The sequence below is a fragment of the Oncorhynchus clarkii genome, chromosome 3 (genome assembly GCF_045791955.1).
Source record: "Oncorhynchus clarkii lewisi isolate Uvic-CL-2024 chromosome 3, UVic_Ocla_1.0, whole genome shotgun sequence".
Classification (NCBI taxonomy): domain Eukaryota; kingdom Metazoa; phylum Chordata; class Actinopteri; order Salmoniformes; family Salmonidae; genus Oncorhynchus; species Oncorhynchus clarkii.
In genome coordinates, this window is record NC_092149.1 from 54,366,956 (window position 1) to 54,385,950 (window position 18,995).

General features: G+C 45.0%; 1 protein-coding gene across 3 annotated transcripts in view; it reads left to right on the forward strand.

Moving 5' to 3' along the window:
- The first annotated feature begins 114 nt into the window (after window positions 1-114).
- Window positions 115-18,995, forward strand: part of LOC139398076 (dynein, cytoplasmic 1, intermediate chain 2a-like) — a 21,623-nt gene continuing 2,742 nt past the window's right edge. Inside the window, exons 1-15 of one of the 3 annotated variants that reach the window (XM_071144296.1) lie at window positions 115-221; window positions 2,300-2,417; window positions 2,746-2,860; window positions 3,629-3,719; window positions 5,440-5,555; window positions 10,513-10,602; window positions 10,824-10,986; window positions 11,121-11,220; window positions 12,276-12,401; window positions 13,470-13,616; window positions 13,792-13,905; window positions 14,298-14,431; window positions 17,851-17,995; window positions 18,304-18,444; window positions 18,664-18,789. In XM_071144296.1, coding sequence (XP_071000397.1) covers window positions 2,310-2,417; window positions 2,746-2,860; window positions 3,629-3,719; window positions 5,440-5,555; window positions 10,513-10,602; window positions 10,824-10,986; window positions 11,121-11,220; window positions 12,276-12,401; window positions 13,470-13,616; window positions 13,792-13,905; window positions 14,298-14,431; window positions 17,851-17,995; window positions 18,304-18,444; window positions 18,664-18,789 — 1,716 coding nt within the window. In that variant the 5' untranslated portion in view covers window positions 115-221; window positions 2,300-2,309. Of the gene's footprint in view, window positions 222-2,281; window positions 2,418-2,745; window positions 2,861-3,628; window positions 3,720-5,043; window positions 5,098-5,439; window positions 5,556-10,512; window positions 10,603-10,823; window positions 10,987-11,120; window positions 11,221-12,275; window positions 12,402-13,469; window positions 13,617-13,791; window positions 13,906-14,297; window positions 14,432-17,850; window positions 17,996-18,303; window positions 18,445-18,663; window positions 18,790-18,995 lie in introns of those variants that run through there. The other 2 variants (XM_071144297.1, XM_071144298.1) reach the window with 2 other exon arrangements.

The window sequence follows — 18,995 nt, forward strand, 5'->3', positions numbered from 1 at the left end:
CCACCAAGAATTATCTTTATCGGCAGCCACTGGGATCTTACTACCTTGCGCAGACAGTGCTCCCCACTGGAGCAGTAAACTCATTGCAAGCAAATCGGCTGCGGATATCAATCTAGATGTCCCTCTTCGGCATTCGTAATTCCGCATTGGTTGTGTTGGCAAATTTAGGAAAGGATCCTGGGTTCCTGATTCAAGCGATTGGAAAGCTTAGGAGAAACCAGGTTTGTTACCAAACTACAAGTGAAACGTGGAGCGTACTTTTTTGTTTTACATATTGTTGCTAATAAAAACGTTTTGCGATTTAGTCGCCATGTCAGCCCTCCCGTTGTCTTTGAGTTGGCTGGCTAGCAGGCCGAGCTGACTCACTTGCACTTCATTGTGATATAGCTAGCTAACGTTAGTTGAGAATCTTAACTTTACAAGGTAAGCTGAAATAAAACTTTATGTTAAATAACGGTAGTTATAAAGTGTTTGCGACATATTCAGCTACCGAATCAATGCTTTCAACTTGAAGAGATCAGGATGCCAAGTCAGTCATCAATTATTTAGCTCGCTAGTTTAAAAAATGTCTGTCACTACACACAGTGAGGGGATTCGATTAAGGCCCGGGTTGCCCCGGTGGTAGGAGATTGTTTCGGGAAAGCCTCCTGGGCTTTCGTCAGCTTTGTCTGTCGGCGAAGTATGCTAAAAACAAACAAAAGTGACGTAGTTAGGTTAAGCACGTGGAGTAATGAGTTGGATTCTGTGTTCTCGCATGCAAAAGTGGTTACTTTTGATAAAACCGTATTGTATTCGTCACATGCTTCGTAAACAACAGGTAGACAACAGTAGAGGTGTAGACATATATATATATATATATATTCCCAATGAAAACTAGTTTGTAAATTCGAACATATTTTATGGAAAATAGATGTTTATGGACGGTGCACCATGCTGCCTTGTTGACTACATGACCCGAGTGGCGCAGATGACTGTTCGATTTGAGGATTGCGTTTCTCCCTCACAGTATTTGTCCGTTCACTTCTCACGGGCTTTAGTCCGGTGCACAGCGGCTCATGTTAATATAACTCCCTCACTGGGTCAGTGGCTGGGTGGGGCCGCAGCTAGCTTACCAACGCGATAAATTGTGTCAGTAAAAAATAACTCTTTTTTTTCGCATGTGTTGAATTTTTAGATGGTACGGGATATGTACACAATGTTGGCGCTCTAGTAGAAGTAAATGTGAAGCAAGAATATGCTGCTCAATACTCATCATGGCTTGACCAGTGTCTGTGGTGGCTAGACTAGTTACTTCTCGGCTCGACTCTTGCCAGCATCGTTTATGTTGGAGCTCTAGATTACCTCTTCTTTTTTTAAAATTATTATAATAAAAAAAAATGTAAAACTAAAGACACTTCTTTTTATAAGAGTTAGCTAACTGAAGTCAAATACATTTTCCTTTTGCAGAAGTCTGCATTCACAATTAACACCTTGAAAAATCATGTTTTATTGTCTGTTTTTGTCAGCAGAATGCAAATGTATGAGTTAAATAAACACAGCTGCATCAACCACATTGTTATCTCAAGGTTGATTCAATTTCATGTGCAAAGGGGTTTCACACTGCGCAGACCATCTTAAAAGGAAGGCTTTTACACATCTATTTCAATATGATAGCTCAGACCTCCATTCATTGTTTTAAATTGTGCAATTAGGACAAATGTCTTGAAGTGGTCTCTGTGTTGGATGTGGAAAGGGTCAGGTGCTGTGGAGGATGTGAGGGTTGATTAATGCTGTATGCAGAATGATAAAGCCTCTTGAAATTATCAACTTAATCTCTAAGAGTGCATTGTGAAGTTGAGTAGACAAAAGAGCCTTGAATGGGGCTTTGGACCAGGAGAGGGTTTTACAGCCCAGATGGTCAGGACCCTGTTAATGGAAGAGCATCCCATCCTTTCTCTGCCTGGACAGTAGTGTGCTCTTGAACCAAATTATCTGGGCCCTGCTGAAACTTAATTCATGATAAAAACCTAGCAGTGGTCCCCCTAGTTAAATGGTTTGACCTGGTAGATCAAAGGAGCAGGTGCTATTCTCGTTGATTTGAAACGTTGAAACAAAGGAGTGATCTTATTACACTTTCAGAACAGCTCATGAAATGTGCTTCTGACCATACTATAGTCTATATTCCAATGTATAGCCTAACTCGTGGTTATTTGTGAGAGACAAAAAAAATAACACCTGTACAAATAATGGCAAATCAGACTTCTGTAAAATGTTGTAGTTCACCGATCTTGTTGTTCTGAAGCGTGTTTGTGTCCTACAGTGTTGGCATCATGTCAGACAAAAGCGAGCTAAAAGCGGAACTTGAAAGGAAGAAGCAACGCCTGGCTCAGATCAGGGAGGAGAAAAAAAGGAAGGAAGATGAGCGCAAAAAGAAAGAGGTTAGTACATGCTTATAGGGACTTTACTTACCCCCTGAACTAGACCTACCAAAATGGCAGTGTGCATTCTGCTCAGTCTCTGAGTAGGTGTATTTGAGTGTAAAGAGGAACAATAGCTTTGATTCCATGGAAAATGTACAGATTCTACGGCTAGACTAATTGTTTTTATTAAACTTGCCAATTTTTTTTTAAAATCCATTTTATTTCACTAGGCAAGTTAACCAGGCAACTAATTTGGACTATCAGACTCGAACGCTCCATCAAACCCTCCATTCCTCGTGCTTACAGCCAGGATACTAACCGTGTATCTGCTCTGCTTCTCTCCCAGGCTGACTCGAAGAAAGATGCAGCCCCAATGGATGACTCCGACTTGGAGAAAAAGAGACGTGAGACAGATGCCCTTCTGCAGAGCATGGGCATCACGTCAGCTGATGTTCCTGTTGGTAAGAAACCATGTACCAGCAGATTTTTAACAGATCTCTGCACATTTGCTGTTTACAAGGAAGTGTATTGTGCCTCTAGTGTAGACCATCTGACTCTTGACATGTGTTTTTCTAAACCGAGATTTATGTGAGAGAACATTGTCACCAAGCTAACAGAAGGGGGCAGAAGTGGTCCATAGTAGATTAATTAATGTTGCCTAATGACTGGCCAGGCCTGTCAGTGTGTAAACCAGAATCTTTGCGATAGAAAAATAGGGAACTGATGCTATGAATGAAATCAGAAAATTCAATAAAATAAATCTAAGGTTTGCCAAGGTTCCTTAGAAATGTAAATCGTTTTTTTTAAATTGACAGTGACATGATTAAATACTTGTTTGCATTTTAAAATTTGACAACTCTATTTTTGCCTCAACTTCTCTACCATGTCTCATCCATTCACTTTTGGTATGCTGATGTGTGATTAGTTGTTTGTTATACTATTGGTATTTGTCTTACTGTTGAATTTTCACTTGCATTTTCACAGCATATGGCATGAAATATAACAATTTTTCTTTGTCTTTTCTCTTTTGTGCTGCTCATACCCACTCCTTATTTGCCTTTTTGCATGCCAGATTAACATATGTGTGTGTGTGTATATATGTGTGTATATATATATATATATATATATTACCACTGCTGGTACCCCAACACTACGTACTTTTACGCCATTGTGAACAGACCAGCCTCTGCACATAGTAACAGAGGATACCTGTCTGTTTCACTATCTAGTCCCTCCTCCCATGTCTCCAACCTGCAAATCCGTGGGCACACCAAGCGAGGCAGGGAGCCAAGACTCGGGCGACGGCGCCGTGGGACCCAGGTACAAACACCCCCCAGTCTAATGTTTAATGACAAAATGCTTTAATTTCTCTCTGCAAAGAGCCTTTATCCTCTAAGCACAGTGCAGCGTTGCTGTAATTTAGGTTGTGATGCGTGCAGGTGCTTTTAATCGCAGGAATGAATGAGGGACTGTCTCTCCTAATGTCTGTGTCATTTTGAAGGATTTGTGTATCACAGGTTTGAGCAGGTCTCTTCTCTATAAATCCATGTCACAGCTGGAACAGTAACCTCGCATCTAGGTTTTTAGTAAGATATTGCTAATGTTCTTACAATAAAATGTAAACTATCGTTGAGTTAGTTTGACTAAATTGACACATGCGCATTTTGCATTTTGCCTTATAAGCTATGCCCATAAACATGTACAGTTTTTGAGATTACAGTACGGGTGTTCTTCTCAAAGTAACACACAAATGCCCACCAACAACGCTTTGCCATGGTTTTTCATGCAGTCTAAAACCTAGCATGACGCACTTGTAAAATTAAACTAGTTTTTGCAGAGCACGAGGTTCCACATTGTTCTAGATTCGTATAGCACTACACAGGGTAAGCTGATGCATTGAAGAGTGTACATTAACAATATCCCATCTGAAGCATGGTGTTGCATGGTATATACAGTACCATTAAAGATAATGATTACTAGCTTATGCGGAGGGTGTGCATGTTCATTTTGTTTGTGTTCTGTTGCATTAGGATGGTCCTAAATGGACAATAAAACAGCAGGACTGTGCAATGCCTGGGAGACATCTTAACCCCTAATTAGAGCCCCGGCCCCCCTGCTGAAACTCTAGATCCCCCAGTGTCCCATCAGGGCCAGGGAGCTCTTCCTCCACCCCAAGGCTCTACGCGTTGACTCGTTTCCCTCAGCAGCGTGGCCATTTCCTACACACATGGAGGTCATGTTTTCCCCGCAGGGCGCTCCCTCACGTGGGAGTTCAAGCCGTTGGCGTGACACAGTTCAGGCCTCGCCAGTCCCTCAGGCTGCCTAATTACACCGTGTCATCACACTCTCAGGACCTGTGTCCACGCATTTTAAACAGATACTGTCCTTGTTTTTTTTTTATTGTTTTTTTTTATGTGGAAGTGCCTACTAGAGGGTTGTTGTGGTAACCTTGTTTTCCCAACCTCTATGTAAAATGATTCACGCAAGTGTTTCTGAAATGAAATCCTATGCAGTCAATTGGTTTGTAACCGGTGTTTTTCAGTGTGGGCATGTTGCGTGTATATGTTCTAACATGTATCCTCTGGGTTATGCCTGCTTTCTCTCACTAATGCTGCCTTCTTGCTGTGACACTAACCAGGACTCTCCACTGGGACTCTGACCCGTCCACTCTTCAGCTTCACTCTGACTCTGAGCTGCGGTATTGGACACTACCTTCTTTTCGACCTCTAGTGTTGTTGCTCTTCTTGACCCGCTCAAAGCCGCCATTTTATATCAGAAGAAAAGTGTGTAGCTTGGTGGCATCTTTCTTTGACCTACATACACGCTGTTATCCTTCCTTTCCTTCTCCACGAATAAGTGATTATCAGAAGACAAAATCCCCCATCGGTCTTAAAGGCAACTTCAGCTTTGAGGTGCTAATGAAAAGGCGGCAATATGTTAGTACCGTTGTGTGCTTTGTCTGGGCTGGCCCTAGGTTTATGTTATTGTTTCAGCTCTCCTTGGCCCTTCCATGTGTCCTGAAGTTGTGCTCTGCTTTTAGGCGGGGACCTCTGAAGATGGGCATGGCCAAGATCACCCATGTTGACTTCCCTCCAAAAGAGACTGTGTTGTACACCAAGGAGACCCAGACACCTGTGATGACCCAGCAGAAAGAAGGTGAAAGCCTGACTCAACTACTCTACTCTTTTAGGAGTTGATATTTTCAGGACACAACTAAAGGTGTGTGTGTGTGTGTGTGTGTGTGTGTGTGTGTGTGTGTGTGTGTGTGTGTGTGTGTGTGTGTGTGTGTGTGTGTGTGTGTGTGTGTGAGATGTGGCCGGCTGGCCTGTGGGAGCAGGAAGTGAACACGGAGTGGAAATGATCTGGCCTTACCGAGCACAGAGATGAAAGCTGGGGGAAATTGCAGGGGCCCCCGAGAAACATAAGAAACCAAAGGAAAGATTAAATACACACACGTATGCCCACTCCTCTCTCAACTCCCATCCTCAAACCAATAGGGCCTTGCTACAATAAATGTGCAGGTTGAGTGGGCCAGAGCGAATGGGGAAGAAAGGCAGTAGATTGGCTAGATAGGAAGTGCTTTGTGCATGCTCGGCTAAAGTATTGGAAGCATGTCAATATGTATGTTATTGTTGCACAGCAGCTTTCATGTGATTGTCTATGCGTATCTTCAAAAAAAAGCATATTTACTCAAAGTCCTCATGTGCAATATTGTGATTACGCCCCTCGTTTGTCTTTGCTAAGATGCAGTTCAAACACTCTCTCGGACTGAAATCCATCTTAGTTGTTTACACTGCTTTATCAGCAAGACATGTCAGAGACTCCCCTACTGCTATAAAGAGGGGCAATGTAACCCAGCTGTTTAAAAAGAGTGTATATATATTTTTTTACACAGTGAGTGATTTAAAAAATTTTATGATTGCGGATTTGTGTCCGTAGAAGTTTTGGTTGATGAACAAAATGTTTATTCCCTGCATGGGCTAGTTGTCATTGTGCTTGTGAAGCAACTCCTCTAAGTTCCCCCTTCACACTTCAAACTGCATAGAACCAAGTTTGTTCCCTATCATTTCAATCTCCCGTGGAAACGATGCCAGATGACTTGTGGTGATTTGTCATTGAGGATTGTGAATTGCCTGCAGTCTGGCTGTGAACAAGTTGTGTGACTCTGGAGGGAAAAACAACCAGACCCAGTGAAGAATGAAGAGTGGAGCTCTCTCTGTCTGTTCTGTGGAGGCATAGGGACTCTCTCTCTAGGGCATTGTAACACTGTGTTAAACAAGGATGGTTTCTGCTGGCTGTTCAACACTAGACCCCCCCCCACCCCTCCCTCCACTCTCTCTGTCACTCTGTAATCATTTCATCAACTCTCTTGCTTCCCTGTCTTTTCCCTTCACCCAATAGGCACATAACAAAACACACTCAGTGACATTGTGCGTTTTCGCGGCATCACTCCTGGCACTTGGTGAGGCGGCGTTCCCTCGCCTGTTCGCACCCTTCTGTGCATATTCCATGTTGGGGGTGGAGTCGGGCGTGTGCACTGATTTGAGCGATTCATCATGTTGTCAAGAGGAGGCGACGGCACGGCACACAAGGTCAGCGGGCGGTGGCATTGGAGGGAGGTGCTGCCGTGCCATGCTCGACAGAGAGTGCAGGGGTGGAGAGGGAGATCCCAAATGTTCCCCATAGTAGAACAACCCCTCTCTCAAAAAAGGCACAAAAAGCTAATTAGTCATCTTTAATTTACATAGGGGGCACTGGTCCTTCCAGCTCCCATCCTCTAGACCAGGGGTTTTCAAACCTCTCCTCGGGGGACCCCCAGGCGTTCCCTGTATTTGAACAAGTCCACAGCTATCACACCTGATTTTTAACTTGTCAACTAATCAGCAAGGGCTTGAATAGGCGAATCAGGTGAAATAGTTCACGGCTACAACTAAATTGTGAAACTTCTGGGGGGGGGGGTCTGATGGGAGAGGTTTGAAAGGCACTGCTCAAGACTCTCTAATATAGGCTACTAGGAGTCCAGTGTAGATGCAAATGTTGTGACCTGGTGGGAAAGTATCTATTCGTTTGAGACGTTTCCCCATAAATCTTAGGCCCAACAATATTTATAAAAGTAATACTCATTGTTTATTTGGGTTGGTTGTAATTCCCATTCCAGGTCATGCAAGGAAAAGCAGTGAATCAGGCGTGTGTAGAAATCAAATGTTGTGGTAGCCTATATCAAGAACGTTAACGAGTTCAGGCTACAGCAGTAGACTTTATGCAATGTCAATAAGTGCTGCTTAACAAGAGGTTGTAATTATGGGAAGAAGATATGGGGAAATTCATTGAGTGGTCTGCCTGGAACTCTGTTTGAAAAAGGCTTCAGGCAATTGAAATACATTTGAAATATGATTCATTTCAATTGTTTTAATCACTTGGAATTCAGGGGAAGGCCATAACTTTTAATCACTAAAGGAACTCAACAGCCTCTTGTTCGAAGTGGCACTCTTTGAACATTGTCTCATTTCATGCGCTTGGCACTTGATGATTAGTACCCCTTAACTGACTGTATTGTTGAATTAAGTTTAGGCCCAGGCTACCATTTTTAACTAGAATTTCAGCATGCTCATATCAATTCTAGTAGAGTTTATTCCAAGGTATGAATGTGGAAAAAATAACCATAAAGAAAGATTTATAGGGTAGATAATATTTGTTTTTTGCTGAATCACATCTTCTCAGAAAGGTACTTTTTGTCTCAATCCTTTGTTTGTTGCGAGAGAAAGAGAGCCTATATAAAGGGATAGAGACGCAGAGAAAGCTAGGTAACCAAGTGTGTAAACTCAACAAAAGCCTCCCATTTTAAAGCAGACTGAACCCTGATTAACCTGCTCATCAGAATAGCAGTAGGGTGACTGCTGAAATCTCCCGGGTTGTGTTGTCCCTCTAGTAAATCCGTATGTGACACTTGTAGAAAATGTGATGTAGGCATATGCTATGCACGTAAACCTATTTTTGGAGCTTGACCTGCTACTGATGGCAGCAAAATACATTTGGGGCATTATGATGTTTTTCTGAGATGTCAAATTATTTTGCCGTTCATTTTAGGTGGCAAATGCAAGAAATAGGAGAACAGAATTAAAAGGAACCTTGTCGTATGTGGTTTGTGAACAGTTGTTATGAGTAATTCTGTTTACTTTAGACTTGAAGGGGAAGGACATTTTTCATTTACGGATTGAAAACTAGCGGTGAATTGAATGACGCCAAGGCGCGTTCTGTATTTAGCGCTAAGTGGGCTCTCTCTCTACTGACAGACTGTGTGCTGTCTCCTCAGCTCATCTAGAAAGACCAGCAGATGGAAGCTGAGGTTTGTGGAAGTCAGATTTGTGTTGTCCATCCTGTGGCTGTGGAGGCGACGGACACACCTGCAGTGGGGAGTAGAGGTCATTAGTTTTGTACGTGAACAACACACTGGGGCCACGTCTCGTTTGCATTAATATAGTGTCTATTGACAAAGAACTGTGATTACACCCCCCCCCCCCCCCCCCCCCAAAAGCTTTTATTTCTCTGGTACAAAAGCCATAATTGGGCCTGCTTTGAGGGGAGGTGTCAGTGTGCAGGACATGGTTGATCCGTGTTGAATTCTGTTAAATGTTTCCCCCCCCCCCACCCCCGATTCTGTCCTCTTACCCCAGCAGGGTCACCAGGATCACTAGCTTTTCTCCAAATGGCCATTTTGGCTGGCAGGTGCATTATACCCTTTATTTTCAGATTGTCTTTCCGCTCCTAATGCCTGGCAGGTTGATTGCTCTGCCTGCCTCACCGGGGGAAACGGCTGACGAGCGCGGCCGGGCCCAGCTGAAAGACAGTGATTACTGTTTTCCTTTAAGCCTGATTGAGGCCCTTGAAAGGAAAGATTTTAACCTTCTCCTTTGGGTCTCAGGGTACGGCCGTCCATTTGAAATGGCTCGTCATCAACCCAGTTCTGTAAACTTATCAGAGCACCCAACGCCCTCCCACCTAATAGGAAGGAGGGAAGAGAATCACTTTATATGGGAAAAGTGACAGATTACTTTATCATAGATCTCAGTGGAAATGGAAAGGTTGTGTGCAACGCTGCTGCCATTAAGGATGAACTATGCATACGTAGAGCTCTAAAAAGGTATGGAAGTAACACACTGTACATTTTCTCATCCACGTGAATGTGTTTGTTTAGACGGCCTATTTATGCATTGAAGAGGCGTGTATGGAGAGGGGACGGTGATGTGTTGGAGATAGCAGAGTTGTCTAGTGTGGTTTGCCAGCTGGTCCGGCCTACAAGCTGTATTTTGTTGTACGTTCTCCGAGGTTGAATAGCAGTCTGTGGACCCCCTGGTGGGGCGGTAATTGCACAGGCTTGCCGTTCAGAGAGAGACTTGTCTAGGGGCGGCCAGGCGGGAAACCTCTGTGCCATCCTCATGCCACCTTGTAGTAGAACAAGACAATCCAAGCAGCGCCATCTGGTTAGCACCGTCCTGTCAGCTGGTCAGGCCATTGGGAGTGGGCCTGGGCAGCTGCTCCCCGCCCGCTGGCCCCGGACCATGGCCCCGGCCCCTGGCCTGGTTGGAAGGGGGGACTTGTTACTGGGACATGGAGGATATGGCTACACTGACAAGTGCAAGCCCCTGTTGAATAGCTGCATCTCATTAACAGGAAGAGGGGGGAAGGGGGAAGGGGGGGGGGCCTAGGACCCAGACCCCTGCTGCGTCACCCCCTCCACACAAATTACAACTTTAGAGGCGCAGGTCCTTTCAGAGAGGTGACATTGTGTTGTCAAACCAAACAAATGGGAGATAAGACACAGAATGATTCCATTCCCATACCCATGCTAGCCTGCTTAACATTCAGTGTGTTATATTGAAGAGAAAAACAATGTTGCGCCGGTAGACTAGTACTCATTAGGAATGAACCAAACATTGACACAGAATTGCAGGATCAGTTGTCACTTCAAACCATTGTAATTCAAATAAGCCATAACTTTGCTCATTTGTCACTGTCAAATTTGGCGTCACTCATTTTGTCTCAACCATGAAATATAAAGCATTGCCAGGTTTATGTGGTGTTCAACTGAAATCATGCACCTTTGACCCAACAGAGGAAGAAGAAGAGGAGGAGGAAGTTGCTCCACCACAACGAGTGCTTGAGGCCCAAACAGAGAAACCTGTCCAGAAAGAGGAGGAGGAAGGTAGGAGTTGTGGTGTTTAAACAAATAACAATTGGATCTCTTTGACGTCCTCTTCATTGAATAATCTTGCAAACCTATTTTTGTGGGATTTCTACATCAAAGTTTTGTATGACGTCCCTTTTTTTGGTTTTGGACTTTTTAAAATTTGAATGAGACAACTCAAAACCGTTATATGATTCTGTGTCTTTTGCCCGTAACGTTTCCTGTCCGTTTGTCTGTAGCACCTCCGCAAGAGCTGACCGAGGAGGAGAAGCTGCAGATCCTCCACTCTGAGCAGTTCATAACCTTCTTTGACCACAGCACCCGCATCGTGGAGCGGGCCCTGTCTGAACATGTGGACGTCTTCTTCGACTACAGTGGTCGCGAGATGGAGGAGAAGGAGGGGTTAGGAAAGCACTCCGATAGACGAGTCCCATTTTCTTTGATACCTTTTGAGTAGAAAAGGGCTAAATCATGTCGCTGTTTAGTAATAGGTAGGAGTGTGGTATTGTTATGACTGTGACTATGCTGTTTTCTAGTGAGATCCAGGCAGGGGCCAAGCTGTTTCTGAACAGGCAGTTTTTGGACGAGCGCTGGTCCAAGCACCGTGTGGTCACCTGTCTTGACTGGTCCGCTCAGGTAAAAACATGCTCCGGGGTGAAGTGTCTCCTAGGTGCAGATCTAGGACCAGCTCCCTTTCTCCAATCCTAGCCTTAATCATTGGGAAAACTGACCCAAGATCAGCATCTAGGGGGAACTTCACCCTATACCGGTAAAACACAGCACCCGTCTGTCAGCGTTGGCTCATGATGCAACCTTTTCACTGACTCAGTCACTGAGTGACAATGCAAGCAATAGTTCTTTATGGTTTCACTGGCCCCTGTGTCTTTGTGACTCATGTCAATCTGTCTTTGTGTGTTAGGATGCCATTGGTATTGTAAGAATGAAGTATGTAAATGTATTGTTGAGTCTTTAACTCCTTCACCACTGCCCTAATTCTGTATGATAAACATGGGACTTATTTTACATATTAGACATTTTAACCATGTTCCTCCTGGAGCTGGGACTGCGTCATGCACAAATTGTCACTTAGTACGAGCTCGCAATGATTTGTTTCCCCTAACGTCGCCCTTCGTTTGATTCATAGTTCTGCCATGGCTTCGGTCAGTGATTGAACACCAACTCATTGTCGTTCGCTTAGAGCAAAATCCATTCCCTTGTGTTTAATTGTGTATTCACAAACTGTAAACTTCAGTTGTTCCAATATGAGAAGCAGCAGAGGTTAATGGTTTGTTTACATCTGGTAAGTGGTTGAGAGCAGGTCTTTAAAGCCTTTCTTTCCTCAGCTATTTCTCCTTGTGTTTTAAATGTGCACTGGGAGGGTTGAGTTGGAGTGGCCAACGACCTGGAGTGGCCAACTTTACTACCGTGGTTCACTCGGCTCTCTCAGAAGTCTAGGCTCTAGTCCTTTAACATTATGCAAAGCTGTATCATCCAAACGTTATTTACCAGACTGCGCTGTTGGGGAAAAGTTTCCCGGCCATAAATCTTGTTGAAGGAGGGGCGGTTACGCATTCTGCTAGGCATTCACCGGCACCGCGGAGGGCAGGGGAGGCTTGTTCACATGGAGCCAAGCCTGGGGGCCATGACTACTTCCTCTTGACATTCATTTGGGCTGATTTGTCTGTCACCAGTATCCTGAGCTGCTGGTTGCCTCATACAACAACAACGAGGAAGCCCCCCACGAGCCGGACGGGGTGGCCCTGGTCTGGAACATGAAGTACAAGAAGAACACGCCGGAGTACGTCTTCCACTGCCAGGTACTAAAGCCACGCAGGGCCCTCCCTTTCCCTCTGCCTCATGGGTGGCTTTCTCCCTGACGAGTGTGGCACACCGCCAACTATCCCTCCCACCTCTCTCTCTCTCTCTCTCTCTCACCTCCACCCCCCTCTCTTATCCACATTGTGATTTCACCGGGCTGGCATTCACCTCCTCCACATCTATCCACAAACACATGTTAGTGAGGCGCCGGAGAAGAGCAGTGTTGCAATAGCTGACTGGGGTCCAAAAGGCTGCAGCAGTCGTATTAAGTGTGCTGTGCAGGGCTGGAGTGGTTATCATGTGTGTCTAAACAAGGGCCCTGTGTTCAGCAGAGGAAGAGAGAAGCTCCTCCGCTGGCTTGCCTTAATATACTGCATGCCCTGCGGTTCGCAGACCAAGGCAGGTTGAGTAGAACCACATGTTGCTGCTGCCAGAGCGGATGTAGTCCCAGGCACATTGCGCCGACAAAATAAAACTGAGCAGAAGTGTGAACTAATTTTTCCTCATGCCTCTAAGTGGGCGGGAAATGCAATTTTTCCTCACCAGGTGTCACCTTTTTGTGTAAAAAAAAAAAAAAAAAGGTACTTGGATGAATTAATGATTACATATGACGACTATTTGTTTTAGGATTTACAGGGGATGTGTTTCAGGCTACGGGGAAGGTAGGGCTTGGACCAGTAACCCAGAAAGCAAGGAAGGAGATTTTACAAATAATAAACTAGCATGAATAATGTAGACCTATCCTGTCGTGAGCAGCCTCCAGCAGAAGGCTCTGCCGTGAGTGGTGAAGTGTGAGTCATGGAAACCACGGGATTGTTAGTTTTAAATGAAAATAAGCAGCCCGTTATACAGCAAGCTGGTATACTGCTGCAGGAGCCTGAATGGCTCAAGTCTGTATGTTATTTTGAGCAGGACTGAAAATGGGACTGCACACAGCCGTTTTTGATTGGAGGTGACATTAGACGTATATTACCGGAGAGCTGTCGCCATTCTGCTGTGCTCTCCATCTCAGCAGACGCTAACATGGCATTCTCTTTTCTTTTTCACCCCCCCCCCCTCTCTGCCAGTCTGCAGTGATGTCGGCCGCCTTTGCCAAGTTCCACCCTAACCTGGTGGTGGGGGGCACCTACTCAGGGCAGATCGTTCTGTGGGACAACCGGAGCAACAAGAGGACCCCTGTACAGAGGACCCCCCTGTCAGCCGCAGCACACACGGTAACACTGGGATGGAATGTCAATCAACCATCACCAAAATATATATTGATCTCAAGTTGCATTTGACACACACAATGGCAATTAGAGGCGAGTGCAGGAACATGGTTTCGTTGGCGTGTCGTGAACAGCCTCATTGTGGGGCACTGTTCCTCTCTCTCTCTCTCTCTCTATGCAGCACCCAGTGTACTGTGTGAACGTGCTGGGCACCCAGAACGCCAACAACCTCATCAGCATCTCTACCGACGGCAAGATGTGTTCCTGGAGCCTGGACATGCTGTCTCAGCCGCAGGTACCACCCATCAGTCACCTACCCGCCACCACACTGACATGGGACCGTTCAGCCCGTTCTGCGCACACAACACGTCGGCCCATTCATAGGGCATGTCAAACACCGGGACCTCACTAGAACCCTTTTGTTTTACGTAAAACCCTTTTTTTTTTCAAAGTCAAGGAAATGATCTCCACTAGCAATGTTGTTCCGACGCCGCTGCCAAACCCACCTATGTCAAATGTTAATCATTTATAAAGTGCTAGCTGAATTTAAATTCTGCATTAATAACCTGTCAAGTGAAATTTATAGGCTGTGGTTAGGGTAGTGTGTGTGTTAGCATGCAGGCTGTGCAGAGAGAGCTGGTTGTGAATGTTATTCTGCTCCCTCCCGCCCTCCCCCCTACTCTACAGGACAGCCTGGAGCTGGTGTTGAAGCAGTCGAAGGCCGTCGCTGTCACCTCCATGTCGTTCCCCCTCGGGGATGTCAACAACTTTGCGGTGGGGAGCGAGGACGGTTCCGTCTACATGGCGTGTCGTCATGGAAGGTACACCCCCCCCCCCCCCCCCCCTCTTTGTCCCCGTCCTCGTCCCCTCTGGCTGGACAGACACCTCCAGGAAACTGAGGAGGCTTGTTAGGCCCCGGTTTAAAACATAAATATATCCCCCTCACTTCCCCAAGCAATATGAATCCAACACTTGATCTCCTGCTGTTTTGAGGTTTTCATTCCTACCCCAGTCATCCTGTTTTGCTTTAGCTTCTGTCAGTTATGTTTGTAAAGGTCGCCCAACCTAAACAGGGCACACATGGAGGGGAAACAAATCATTTTTTCCCTCTTTTCTTTTGGAGGAGTTCTCCCTCGGAGTGAGGGAGTTTGTTTAAAACTGGGTGTCCCAAAGAGACTAGAATCTGAAGTTTGTTGCACAATGCTCTCGTTTGAGCGAACAGTCAGTGTGTCCGCATGTGGGGCGACAGAGCAACGTGGCTGAACTCGGGAGTGCTGCCTGCGACGGAGAGCCTGGTCTCTACGGCTACGGTGTTAACGTTAATGTCCTGCATTATGCCCAGAGACCGCCGAGAGGGGATAGTTGCTAGGTTCTGCGTTGCAGGTTCACCTCGGTAATTGAGGGACTGATTTTTCCACCTCATTTACAATGGTATGATACTCTCATCCCAGTTAATAACGCATAAGCATCACTCATGCTGGGTATTTACCTCTCTGCGTAATTATCAGGGCCACAGCTCTGCAACATTTGACTCTGGAGCTGAATGCTGTCTCTCTTTCCCCACTGGGCTGGGAAACTACAGGCATGTTAAAAGGGGAATTCTCTAAATGTTATTCTCAAAGTAAATTGAGACAAAAAGGAGGTCTTAACCAAACCTTGTGTACTATAAAATTCAGAAATATACTGAACGAAAAATATAAATGCAACAATTTCAAAGATTTTGCTGAGTTATAGTTCAATTAAGGAAATCGGTTAATTGATAAATAAATAAATTAGGCCTTAATTTATGGATTTCACATGCCTGGGAGGGCATAGGCCCACAAACTTGGGAGCCAGTTTGACCTAATAGAGAGCCAGGCCCAGCCAATCAGAATTAGTTTTTCGCCACAAAAAGGGCCTTATTACAAACAGAAATACCTCCTCCAGCCCCCCAGTTGGATGTACTGCCAAATTCTTTCAAACAATGTTGTAGATGGCTTACGGTAGTGAAATGTAACATTCAATTCTATGGCAACAGCTCTGGTGGACATTCCTGCAGTCAGCATGCCAATTGCACGCTCCTTCAAATCTTGAGACGTCTGGCATTATGTTGTGGCTTTTTATTGTCCCCAGCACAAGGTGCACCTGTGTAATGACCGTGCTGTTTAATCACCTTCTTGATATGCCACACCTGTCAGGTGGATGGATTATCTTGATAACATGCTCACTAACAGAGATGTAAACAGATTTGTGAACAACATTTGAGAGAAATAAGCTTTTCGTGCATATGGAAGATTTCTGGGATCTTTTATTTCATCTCATGAAATATGAGACTAGCACTTTACATGTTGTGTTTATATTTTTGTTCATTGTATATGCTGGCATATTTAATGTACAGTATATTTAGTTGGTAATGATATCACAGTATACACTAGGTGTACAAAACATTAAGAACACCTTCCTAATATATTAAGTTGCCCCCAGAACAGCCTCAATTCGTAAGGGCATGGACTCTAAAAGGTGTAAAAAGCGTTCCACAGAGATGCTGGCCCATGTTGACTCCAATGCTTCCCACAGTTGTGTCAAGTTGGCTAAATGTTCTTTGGGTGGTGGACCATTCTTGATACATGCGGGAAACTTTTGTGGGAAACCCAGCAGCGTTGCAGTTCTCCAACCGGTGCACCTACTACCATACCCCTTTCAAAGGCACCCCGTTCTTGCACATTCACCGTCTGAATGGCACACGTACACAATCCATGTCTCAATTGCCTCAAGGCTTTAAAATGCTTTAACCTTGAATCTCTTCATCTACACTGATTGAATTGGATTTAACAAGTGACATCAATAAGGGATCGTAGCTGGGGCCTCCCGGGTGGCGCTGTGGTTAAGGGCGCTGTACTGCAGCGCCAGCTGTGTGACTGGGTTCGCGCCCAGGCTCTGTCGCGACCGGGTGGTCCGTGGGGCGACGCACAATTGACCTAGCGTCGTCCGGGTTAGGGAGGGTATGGCCGGTAGGGAAATCCTTGTCTCATCGCACACCAGCGACTCCTGTGGCGGGCCGGGTGCAGTGCGTGCTAATCAAGGTTGCCAGGTGCACGGTGTTTCCTCCGACACATTGGTGCGGCTGGCTTCCGGATGGCGCTGTGTTAAGAAGCAGTGAAGCTTGGTTGGGTTGTGTATCGGAGGACGCATGACTTTCAACCTTCGTCTCTCCCGAGCCCGTACGGGAGTTGTAGCAATGAGACAAGATAGTAGCTACTAAACAATTGGATACCACGAAATTGGGGAGCAAAAAAAGGGGTCAAATTAAAAATATATATATATAAAAAATAAGGGATCATAGCTTTCACCTGGTCAGTATATGTAATGGAAAGAGCAGGTGTTCATAATGTTTTATACACTAAGTATATATGTTAAACACCAAATTTTGATGCCCGCTCCCCTGTGGAAATCTAATTAACATAATTTTAAAAATCCCCATAAGTCTTTAAGCTAGAAAGATAGTTTTTTTTGTTTGTCAGACCATGACACATCCTGAAAATCGGTCTTCTCACAAAATCATCTGTAGCGTACGAACGGTTTGGCCTACAAACTATTATGGCCCCTCTATTGAAAATGAGACTTTCAGGAACACAATGGTGGTCTTCGTTTTGCTCTATGACCCCCACAAGCGTCTTGGGACTCGTCTGAAGTCGGTACAGCTGATCTACCAACTTCTGTCTGCAGCGTCCCAACAGTTTGGGTTACACACTAATATGCGAGTGCTGAAGAGCATGGTGTGTACATTTGTTTTGAATGGGCTAATAGTACTAAGGCCAAATATTTATTTTTGATACTTCAAGGGGTCTTAAAATTATAAATTAAATAGCAAAATTATCTTCTTAAAACAATTCCATATATACATATACATAGTAGAACTCCCCCGGTTTAGACAGGGCTTAGACACATGACAAAAATAAGGGGTGAAATGCATGTAAAAAAATAAATAATACAATGTTTCCTTATCTTTCTTATCTCTCAGATATAGGACAGACACTTCAGAACTTCCTTGTGATTATTTTTTCGGGGAGGCACTAGCTGTTCAATGTGTTTGTATGGGCTAATAGTACTAAGGCCAAATAAAATGAGTAAACCCCTCCCCCTGGCTCAGATAGGGCTTAGACTCTTATTGGTTAATGTATTCATCGAGGGGTTCTTTAAGAAGTGGAACGTGGTGTTTGCTAATTATTGCTTTCTTATCTGCTGTATGTCTGGGCCACAGTAAAGCAGGGATCAGTGAGATGTTTGAGGGCCACCACGGGCCTATCACAGGGATAGACTGTCACACAGCGACCGGGCCCGTCGACTTCTCCCACCTGTTTGTCACCTCCTCCTTCGACTGGACCGTCAAGCTGTGGAGCACTAAGGTACTGTACCGTCTCCATTAGAAAGCCTGCTGTTACTATTGTGCGTCCCAAATGGCACCGTATTCCCAACATAGTGCACTACTTTTGACCAGAGCCCTATAAGTAGTGCACTATAGGGAATAGGTTGCCATTTAGGAAGCAAAATATGTGGTTGAATTTGGACCCGTTTAAGCCCACAATGCTGCATCTTTAAAAAAAAAAAAAAAAAAAAAAAAAATATGTATTGCATTGATCCAGATAATTATATTTGGCATGGTCAGTTCAGTGGGTCTATGTTTTCAGGTGCCACCTACGATTCTCTCTTTCAGAACAACAAGCCGCTGTACTCGTTCGAGGACAACTCAGATTACGTCTACGACGTCATGTGGTCTCCCACTCACCCGGCGCTGTTTGCGTGTGTGGATGGAGTGGGCCATCTTGACCTGTGGAACCTCAACAACGACACTGAGGTACCTGGCGCATGCCCCCTTTACCACAGGTTTTGCACCAATGCAGCATCTATACGGGCGGTTTCCCGGATTAAGCCTCGTCCTGGCAGATTCTCCATTGATAGTGCCGTTTAGTCCAGGACTAGGCTTAATCTGTGTCTGGGAAACTGGCCCATAGTGTAACAGAAATCCAGTCAGTCATCAGTATTGGCATTGACAGATGAGGTGTTTCTTTTGCAGGTTCCTACAGCCAGTACCACAGTGGAGGGGAACCCAGCCCTGAACCGCGTGCGATGGGCCCATTCTGGCAAAGAGATTGCCGTGGGAGACTCTGATGGACAGATTCTGGTCTATGATGTTGGAGAGGTGAGTGGGTTAAGAGCCTTTACTGTGCCAATAAAATGCATGGCATTCTTCATAAACTCTGCAAACAAAATAAATGTCCCTTTTTCAGGACCCTGTCTTTCAAAGATAATTTGTAAAATCCAAATAACTTCACAGATCTTCATTGTAAAGGCTGTTTCCCATGCTTGTTCAATGAACCATAAACGATTAATGAACCTGTGGAACGG